This window comes from Sinocyclocheilus anshuiensis, unplaced genomic scaffold (assembly GCF_001515605.1).
Source record: "Sinocyclocheilus anshuiensis isolate Anshui unplaced genomic scaffold, SAMN03320099.WGS_v1.1 scaffold700, whole genome shotgun sequence".
NCBI lineage: Eukaryota > Metazoa > Chordata > Actinopteri > Cypriniformes > Cyprinidae > Sinocyclocheilus > Sinocyclocheilus anshuiensis.
In genome coordinates, this window is record NW_015555756.1 from 354943 (window position 1) to 366016 (window position 11074).

The window sequence follows — 11074 nt, forward strand, 5'->3', positions numbered from 1 at the left end:
CATTATACCGTTAATATAAGTCAGATTTTACCTTTTAATTCTCTTATCATAGTCTCTAATTATCCTATAATTAACCGTTTTTTCTGAAGCTTGGCTGAATGGTACACAAGTTTTCTCCATTAACAAATGCTGCTTGTATGCATTGCCTGTACCATTCACATGCATGTCCAAATGTAACCTCAGCATGCAATATGTAGTCATCTGAATCGTGTAAGTTTATTATACGCATATCAACCCAGATGTTTCCATTTTAGTGTTTAAGCCTGCATCTGTATGGCTCAATCTAATAATTTGCATTTCTCTGCTAGCATACCACACCACTTTTATGTTTATGAAACTCACAGTGGGACACCGAGTGAATGCTAAGATCTTCGTAAGCAGTGCTTAAAACATCTCAAGTGGCACATTAGCTTGGTTGGTTCTCAGTCCTTAGCTAACTTTCACAGTATTTCCTTTTTCTTTTTTTTTTGTCAAAATGTCACTCATTTTGATAAATGAAGGGCCACTTTATTAAGAGCATCCATACTAATTATTTGTAATGGTTGTGTGCAGTAATTTTTTGGGTTCTTTATACTCATTGTTTAAATTGTGTAAACTTGTTTTTTATGTCAGCATTATCCTTTAGTGTTAAAAATGAATGTCTCATTATCATTGTAATTTATTTGTAAGCGCTACATGAAATATAATAACATGTAACATGCTCTTTAGTGTTTCTTTCCAGTGTGATATTTGGTGATTAATGTTGTTCCTCATGTTTCTCAAAATTATTTCAAGATGTCTGTCTGTCCTGGAGCTTCGGGAAAATTGCTGTAACAGGAAAAAGGCATTCTTTTGAAAAATGGTAGTTTAACTTCGGATTGTTTTGATAAATTTGAGTCATGCAAAGTCTCACTCTTCATCTAACCCTATTTTTGTCTCTAGGCTATTTGCTAGATTTTACTTCAGACATCAGTGAATGACACAGGTTTGACTCATAATGCAGTATGGGTGGCATAGTGCTTCCCAACAAAACAACTTCCTTTAATTAACTGGAGACTTCAAGTCCATGATTGGTCACACGGCCTCAGACAGTCTTTTTAAGGAAAGAATGAACAATATAAACAGTATAACATCAAAAGAAAGTGGGAAACTATTAATCTGGCATGGTTTGCGTGCACAAATAGCAGCTTGCACAAAGTTTTGTGCATTTGTTGAAGGTGAAAGTCTTAATTTTAAGGAATTCGTTTGGCTTCTATGTGGTTAAATAGTCAAGGTCATTGTCCTCATTTTCAGAAACGTCTTTACAAAGCCCTCACAGATATGCTCATGATCTGCCCATTCAGATGGGAGTCCAGAGTTTCTCACTCTACTGAATCTTAAAATTCAGCCTAAGAAGGTCAAATGGTCCTCAGACCACAATAACTAGATGGTTTTCTGAGATGTTTGGTCTTTTGAACCCCTCAGATGCTGGAGTATCTGTGCTTCCCTCTCTTTACGGTTCCCATGTTGGGCCTTCCGACAGGAACAATTTCCTTTCCCTTAGAATGAGACCACAAGCCCCAATTGTGTCCCTCAGAGGTCAAACAGGAAGGCCCCAAAGTAGCTGGAGGAGTCTTCTGCATACACAGCTGTGGGAGAAGACACGGAGATGAAGATCTCGTCGCCTGCGCGAAGTTCAAACAGGCCCCCCTGGTAGATGGAGTGAAGGGCGTTCTCGCTGTCTGGAGACCAACATTTGGTGCCCACACCTTTCAGGAGCTGAATAGGGCGAGCGTAGGCGGTCTTCTTGTAGACGCACTGCACCACCTGGTGGCTGTCGGAGCCCGAGTGGTAATCGTCGATGGAGAGGGTGAGATAACGGAAGTAGACTTGGGCGTACAGGTAGTAGCGGCCTGCGCGAGGGATACGCAGGCGTCCGTTGGACACGGTCATGTTGTGCAGGTGGGAGCCGAAACTCTGGTTCCCCCAGGAACGAACAGGATGGCGACAGGACTGGTGAAGGTCAGTCTGAGGGGTTAAGGATGTCGTACCTGGTATAACAAGGAAGGTGCAACAAAACATGATCACCTCAGTGTACAGCAGCAGTTCTGCTTCAGCACTGCTCCAACACTTCTCCATATCATAAATTAATGTGAACCTGTAATCCTTAAAAGGTTCACACAAAAATGAAAATTCTGTCATTAATTACACATCCTCATGTCGTTCCAGATCTTCGTTCATCTTCGGAACACAAATTAAGATATTTTTGATAACGTGTCATCTGAGAGCTCTCTGACCCTCCATAGACAGCAATGCAACTGCAAAGTTCCCAGGTCCAGAAACATAGCAAGGTCATCGGTGGTTCAACCATAATTTTACGAAGCAACGAGAATACTTTTTGTGCACAAAGAAAACAATAATAACAATTCTTCTCCCCGATTTACTGTCTTCCGCCATTTTGGAGAGAACCCCAGAACTTAATCAATGTAATCAGCGCTGTTTACGTTCAGTAGACAGCGTGCGCATGCTGAACGCAAACAACGCTGAATACGTTGATTATGTTCTGGGGTGCTCTCCAAAATGGCGGAAGACGGTAAATCGGGGAGCAGAATTGTTGAATAAATTATGTTATTATTGTTTTCTTTGCACACAAAAAGTATTCTCGTAGCTTCGTAAAATTACGGTTGAACCACTGACGTCACATGGACTATTTTACCGATGTCCTTACTACGTTTCTGGACTTGGGAACATTTCAGTTGCATTGCTGTCTACAGAGAGCTCTCAGATTTGATCAAAAATATCTTCATTTGTGTTCCGAAGATAAACGAAGGTCTTACGGGTTTGGAACGACATGAGGGTGAGTAATTAATGACAGAATTTTCATACTTGAGTGAACTAACCCGTTAAATAGATTTTCAGGTTCATTCTGAGGAATTGTTGCCGTTTGTGTCCCCATGACTTCCTACTGATTTACTGCAATAAACGTTCATTTTTAATTAGTAATGCAAAAAAAAATTTCAAATGGAAAAAAGGAAAATAAATTAGATTAAAATACCAATGTTTATTATTATTATTATTGTAAATAATTACTCTTAATAGTAATAATAAAAATAATAATTATAAAATTAAACCAATTTAAAAATAAAATTAATTTAAAAAATCGTATTCACATTATGAATAATAATAATAATTATTATTATTATAAATTCATTAAATTAAATTGTAAAGTATTGTTCGTTCATTACAAAACAACGGGCCAAGAATGCTGCACTGGTCTCTTCACGTAATTACTGGTGCTCTTGGATATTTGGAGGTGAATCTCAAACTGAGGAGATTAAATCCTCCAAGGCACTCGTATAGTAAAAATAAAAAGCATTTAATTAACTGGGCTAAGTCATTAAAACAGTTAAATGTGTAGATCAACGTATTTCGGCTACACAGCCTTCTTCAGGATATTGTTAGTTCATGCTAACTAATGTAGGTCACTAATGTTAACACATCACACCTTATTGTAAAGTGTTACCAATAAATGTTATGGTATTATTTTAGTTGACCTTTATTGTTAAACTATGCAAACCTTGTTTTTCCATGACAAAACATGGTCCATTAACTCTTTCACATGGCACTTTTTTGGGAATGTGGGAATGTCTACTGCAATTTGTTTGTGACCACAAAGTATTTGTTGAACTAGTTTTTTTGCTTTTTTTTCATGTGAGATATCAGTTCAGTAAACAGTAAGAAATGTTTTGTTATGTTACTGAATTCCTAATGAAGTGGTTGTTTCCAGAAGGACAAGAGAGCTGTAGAAACGTAAAGGAAACGTTTCTTTGCTGACATGAGTACAGGCTTCTGTAATACACACACCCAAACATGCTGGCAAACTCACCCTGCAGTCCACTGTCTCTGAGAGTAAGATGAGCTGACGGCCGTGGGCTGCCAGTGGTGAGTAATTTTGTACGTGGAGGAATAGCGACTCTTTCTGCGAAACACAGTAAAGAACAAAGAGTCAACAAAGCAAAAAAAGAAATATAATTTCAAGTCGTTTAAAAATATAGATGTACTAAATTTTAAAAGAGACTAGGTTAGTTCAGGTAACGGCAGAAAGATTTTCTTCAATTGAAGAGGAAGAAACACTTGAATTCCTGTGGTTTTAGATTACCTTGAAAGGTGTGTTTCGAGATTACGTTTTCTGTGACCTAAAAGAGAGCAAAAAATGAATGTAGTCAGATTTGTGAGAAAATACAGAAAACAAAGGACGTTTATACATATATTTCTGCCAATTGTAGGGTGCTACTAAAGTGCGCACTCCTGATTTAGTGTTACACATTTGAAACAACATCACTAAGACATTTTCCACATTCAAGTCCATGTAAGAAAGATCCAATCCAACCTCTTTTCTGGAACACCAGAGCGGCACAAAAACATTTAAGCCACAATTGAGAGAGAATAGGCTTCATTACATTTGATTTATCTGGAGCATTTTTTAGTGCAACAGGCCAAATCAAATATTTATTATATCCATCAGCCTGCAGATTTGACAGTTGTCTTGGACTCACACCTAGTGGTGTGGATGTAGCATTATGCAAAAGCAAAAAATAAATAAAAATTCAGCTACTGTTGCTACTGTAGAAATGCCTACTCACAGTCAGCCATGACTAATTTATTCAGTGAGCTATAGTGCCCAATACTAGAGAGATTATAGAGATGAATAGTGAATAGTATTTTTCTGCTCATGTGATCTCAGTATGGCTGGGGATGTGCTCTGTGTAAAATAAAACACCTTTTATTAGGTTTCTGATATGACTGGAGTCAATGGTTTTAAACCTTTTTCAAACATACTATTAATTCTTAGCATTTTTGAGAAAAAATGACTAAATACACATTCCAAAAATGTACTAATGAGGGACCAGAAATCTGTTGTATGTAACCTAGTTTCCAGAGGAAGAAACAGATCAATGCTGAATGTTTTTGTGTGTTGAAAGTTTCCAGTGCTTTGTGGTTTTCTGCAGCTAGTCTCCCACTGGTTATGTGCATATCCAAAGGGCACCAGGTCCAAATGCCATGAGAAATGCCATAAACAGATTAATTGCCATCACTTGTGAGATAAAAAAGCACATGCTTTTGCTGTACTTGCATATTTATTAAAAATATGGCACGTCTTTACCTTGGAGATGTAAGCTTTGAGTCCTTCGGCCAGTTTAATGCATGGCTCACCAAAGAGCTGGACCAGGTCATCAGGTACATCCTGTTCTTTCTCCAGAGCGTTCAGAAGACCCAAGCATCTCAGCTCCTCCACCACACCTTGTGTCCGAGCCTGTCAATGACACATTCACCAGTCCACTTAAAAATGTTTAAACATGATGAAACATCCTAAAAGGCTTTGTTTTTCAGGAATACATGACAGAACTTTCTTAAAGGGGTCATATGGTGTTGCTAAAAAGCACATTATTTTGTGTATTTGGTGTAATGAAATGTGTTTATACGGTTTAAGGTTCAAAAAACACATTATTTTCCACATACTGTACATCCTGTCGAATGACTCCAGCACGCTCTGAGGAGGGGCTGCAGAGTCCATGTCCATCTCTGGGACTAACTAAAGAAGTCTGCTTTTTACCTACCACCACGCACAAGAAGTCCGAGGAGATGAATAGGTTTGAATGACAATAATATCATCTTATTGGCAAACTGAGGTTCCAGTAAGTCCTTCGAGTTTTAGCGACAATAGGTCGGAGATGTAGCTGTGAAAACACGCTGCCGCGCGGAATAACAGAGTTTGGCGATAGACTGGCATACAATATCCGCTCGCCATCCTGCCTTCTCGGTTTTCATTTGACACCGCCTCATGCCTCCCATATTACCTGTATCATGTGCAATACACACTTTTCACCTGCAAGCGCTGTGTAGTAATAAAATAATTAGGCAGAATTAATCAATATTGTAGTACACTGACTGTACATCAGCGAGTGAGGGATAGTTAACCCAAAAATGAGAATTCTGTCATCATTTCTTCACCCTCAATTTGTTCCAAACCTGTATGAGTTTCTTTTTCTATTATACACAGGAGAAGATATTTTGAAGAATGTTGGTAACCAAACAGTTGACGGTAGCCATTGACCTCTAGTATTCCTTTCCATGCTATGGAAGTAAATGCATGGCTACCATCAACTGTTTGGTTACAACAGTCTTCAAAATATATTCTTTTGTGCTCAACAGAAGAAAGAAACTCGTAGGTTTGCAACTTGAGGGTGACTAAATGATGACACAATTTCCATTTTTGAGTGAACTTTCCCTTACGTAAGCAGTTTTAGCAGTAGCAGTACAAGTAGTGGCCTACAAGTATTTTTATAAATTTACATAAACATATTTAAGCCTACATAGGCCTACTTTGTGGAGTAAATATGTATAGTATCACATATTTTATGAATAGGCACATTGATTAGGTGAAATGGATTAACCCTGAGAAAAGTTCTTGATATTCATGAAATTATTATTGATGTTCGTTTATCTAGGCTACATCCATCTTGGTTTGTTTATTTATTTACTTATTGAGCATGCAGGTATTTTCATTCTTATTAGAGGTGTGTTTTGCTGTATTTTGAATGGCAGATGAATGTAACAGCTGTTATTGCAAACACACACTGCTATCTCCAATGCTTTTTAATAACAAATTTGCTTTTTAAATATGTGGTTAGTCTGTGTTTTGCCTTCTCTTTAGCTAAAACTGTTGTAAAGGCACATTCTTACAACATGTTTGAACTTCTAGGAAATAAGGGGAAACATTTATTCAAGTTTATTAAATGGATCATGTTTAACTAAATAAGAAATAAATCCTCAGTATAGTCATTTGGTCTAAAAGGAAAGCATAAAGACTGGAATTTATACTTTCACTTCCTGCCTCAGTCAGTAAGCTTATGGTCTGAACATCACTCTTTATAGAAGGTGTTTCTAAATCAGAGCTACAAACAACAGAACTACAGGGAAAATTCATGCATAGATTGTGTTTATTTGATTTCCGGTTCATGGAGGATGATTGTATGTCTCTGAAGTTTAGATGATGGGGATGGGAGACAGATGTTTTGATTACTGGAGAGCAGCCAGTGGGTTAGGGCGGCCCCCTGATTCCCCACACCCACATACAACAGATTCACAGGAAGAGCCAAGAACAGCTGGAGAAGGGAAAGTCACAATAACAGCTCATTTGCAAAGGGTCGAAAATATAAATTTCCCACTCAATGCAAGGATCAACTAAAACCCAACCAGGTTTTTCATATTTTCATTAATGTTTCACTAAGATAATGTGCAGATATTCTTCATGGGTAGTGGAAAACACATGACATGTAAAGTTATGAGTTCATACGCTATTATTATCTCTAAATACGATACAGGATTTATTTATTTTTTTACAGAAAATTAATTCATTTGATTAGCTTTTGCTTTTTCAGTGTAAACGTGCCTTTTCAAATTTTCATAACAATTGTTACGAATTGTATATTATAATTAGCCATTTCTTACTGGTATTTTACACAGTGTAGATGTTGAATAATATGCATCTGTGTAATAAATGTGTTATTATTATTTTTATTTTATTATGAAGGCAACAAGAGGGTATCCTCTGATTTTTTCCTGAACCGGATGAGGCGACGCTGTGGGTGGAGTTATCGAGTTCAGGCGGGAAAAACGAATACGTGATGACGCAACACGTTCAATTAGTTGTGTTTCTGGGATGGCTCCCATCAAAATAAATCATATCGTCTCGTTTACATCGCAGGTAAATATCTGATCGAAATGTCATGTTAACAGTTAGACAATAATGAATAAATCTAACTCTGTTTTGATAACTTTCATGAACATTACGTAATGATGATGTTTTATATAAACTATTCTAGCACCTGTACAGTTACAATATAGAAATAAAAATATAACTTATATGAATAAAAGTTACTTATTTTTAACTACTTTAATGTGCATTACGTGATGCTTAGCATGTTATAACTTTATGAATGTGCATTACATGATGCTTAGCATGTTTTTAAATAGTGTAATAATGTTTCTAAATCTGATTAATGAAAGTAATTAAAGTGTTACCTCTAATAACCAATAACCTTCTCTCTTGCATGACTGAATTGCAGGATATTAAGAATGGTGTGAATGATCTGTGTGAAGACAGTAACAGCAGCAGACCGTGGTTGTGCAGTGTCCAGGACCGCAGTGGAGTCCTCAGGGTGGAATTACAGATGGAGCGAGCATCTGCTGTAGGATTCATTGATATTGGTGTTAACATAAAAATCACCTACTATTATCTGATATGTATTCTTGGCGTATTAATGTTCACGATATTCCTGTCTTTCTTTGTAAAGGCACCTGTGGCTCTGCATTCATTCAGGTTGATGTCGGCCGCTCCTCCTGGTCATCAGACCATCCTTATGTCACCCTGCTGCCCACTGCAACACTCATGAGTCCAGTGGACTCGAAACAGGGCATTGGCCGTCAAAATGTGCGCATGTTTAAAAAAGGTATAAAGCATGCAAATCCCTCACCTTTGCTACAAACTCAACCCTCTGCTATTCCTCACCTAGAGGTCGCATTTGTGATTCTCTGTGGTCAAAACAGACCAAAGACATTTTTTTTAATTAATGTTCTAAATTTTATTTCAATAATATTTTTACTGTAATATTTTGTATTTTGAGTGGATTTCATAGTACTAAACAATATTCATTTCTAAATGATGCATCATTTATTTCTAAATAAAATAATGTAAATACTAGGAAATATTTCATTAATGCAAAATTGAAGTTAAAAATAGGATACATTTATGTAAAATCCACACATTCAAGGCATTGGATATATATTTAGATATTTTCAAATACTACTGCATCAAGACTGATTAGTCAAAAAACTGTATATGTATTTTTGTACGTTTTTGTTTTTCCCATTCATTTCCTGTCATTTTTGACTGAAGATCACAAGTGTAACTGTTTTTTAAAGACCATTTAGCCTTTTCTAATCATGTCCACCTTGTTTTTTTCATAATGCAAGTGCGTAAGATTTAATTGTGTTCATTGGCATTGAAAGACTGAGGTAATGATTTAAATGTGTCCATGTCCAGTTGATTTTCTCCCTCAGGCTGCTGAGGAGAGCTGGAACAGACTGCGAGTCACCTGCACTCAGCCTTTCAACAAACGGTCACAGTTTGGTCTGTCCTTTCTGCGCATCCGCACCATGGAAGACGAGGCCGAATATTCCTCAGTGCAACATGAAAATACTGCTGCTGAAAATCTGGTGAGAGATTTGATGTTTTATTGTTGTGTTTAAAACAATCTGCCTTTACTTATACCATATATCCAGCAGCAGAGCAACTTGTTTAATTAGGTTTAATTGTTAGGAACTGTTTCACAGTGCACACCAGAAAAGATGACATCCGTGATGGAGTGGCTTTCCAGTCCAGCTATCCAAAACAAATTTTTTTGGGCGAATCACAGGGTGTGTGTCTGACACTTAGTCTTTATTTCAAAGCTAGATTTGTAGTAGTATGATATTCAGAAGGCACTCTCTACTCACTTTCAGGGATGTTTCCTCAGATCGCCAAAGGAATGCTGGGAGTTTGAGTCGGACAGAGCGCATGGTCAAAGCTGCCCATTCTAACAGACGCTCCTTGTCAACATCCCCCTGCAGTACTACATCCAGCACAACACCTCCGAGTGAAGATGACGTGAAATCCCCACCAGGCAAGTTGTTATTTGGACACCACACAGACAGAGTGGAAAAATGCTTTTTATAATACTATTAGTGTTGTCACGGTACCAAAATTTCAGTATTCGGTACCAATACCAGTGAAAATCCACGGTTCTCGGTACCAATTTCGGTACCAAAGCAAAACACAAAAACATGCTAATTGAACAACATTTTTATTACTTGGTACCGAAATACCGGGTCTTTTGACAACACTAATACTAATGTTGTTTCTGTCTTTACGGGCCGAATTAAGTGGATTTAGGACTTCTGGTGACCAACTAAAGGCCCCTCAAGAGCAAAGGAAGAAGTCAAAGACATGGTATGAATTGAGAAAAAAAGTCTTATTTGAAGGATAGACAGATTGAGGTCTGTAGAGTTTTGTTTTGATTCTGACCACAAAAAGCACATTTGACAGTTTTTAAACCTTTGAAATTACTCAGTGTTTATATATTTGATATTATTATTTAATAAAAAATAAATAAATAAAAACAGTAATATTGTGAAATACTACAATTAAAATAATGGTTTTCTAGTTGAATGTGTTTTGAAATGTATTTAATGGCAAAGCTGAATTTTCAGCATCATTACTCCAGTCTTCAGTGTCACATGATTTCTTATTATTATCAATGTTGAAAACAGTTGTACTGTTTAATATTTTTATGGATACTGTAATACATCTTTTTCAGGATTCTCAGATAAATAGAAAGTTCAAAAGAAGAGCATTTATTTGAAATATATATATTTTTTGTAACAGTATTACTGTTTTTTATCACGTTTTCTCAGTTTAATCAATCGTTGTTGAACAAAAGTATTAATTTCTTTAAACCTTTTAACAATAATATATTTATATTTATTTATACAGTGGTGTTTACAATGTCAGGATTTAAAAAACAACAACAAAAACATTTAAATGTATATATTAATTTGTTTAGACTAGAGTTATATTTAATGTAACAAAAACACGTTTTTCCATTAGAGAACATTTGAAACAATCTAAAATTATGATGCATAACATGAGCGTCAGGTTTTACACAAATTCATAGAGGTTATGCAGCTTGGGTGCTGATTTTATTAAAGCAAAAGAAGTACAAAAATATTAAAACAAGAATGCTAATAATTAGTGCACAATTTTCCACACCACAATCTGTCAAGCACATCTTACCAGCAAACATACACTCATTCACATTCTTCTCTTCACTCTCCGAGGTAGAAGTCTCCGAATTCTATTGTGTATTTTTGTACACCCAAAGCGCTTTACAATCATGTGGGTGGGGTCTCTCCTTAACCACCACCAGTGTGCAGCATCCACTTGCATGATGCGACGGCAGCCACAGGACAACGGCGCCAGTGCGCTCACCACACACCAGCTACAGGTGGAGAGGAG

At 36.8% G+C, this 11074-nt stretch overlaps 1 protein-coding gene and 1 pseudogene across 1 annotated transcript; one reads left to right on the top strand and one right to left on the bottom strand.

The window, feature by feature from the left end:
* Positions 1 to 262: 262 nt before the first annotated feature.
* LOC107673798 (tumor necrosis factor ligand superfamily member 10-like) lies at positions 263 to 5825 on the bottom strand. The gene is made up of 5 exons (XM_016467584.1): positions 5817 to 5825; positions 5123 to 5272; positions 4118 to 4154; positions 3845 to 3937; positions 263 to 2009 (listed from the first exon to the last, which is right to left on the bottom strand). Exons 1-5 carry the CDS (start codon positions 5823 to 5825, stop codon positions 1552 to 1554), a joined length of 747 nt encoding a protein of 248 aa, XP_016323070.1. The 3' UTR covers positions 263 to 1551.
* LOC107673844 (DNA repair protein XRCC1-like) overlaps positions 5491 to 11074 on the top strand; it is an 8755-nt pseudogene continuing 3171 nt past the window's right edge.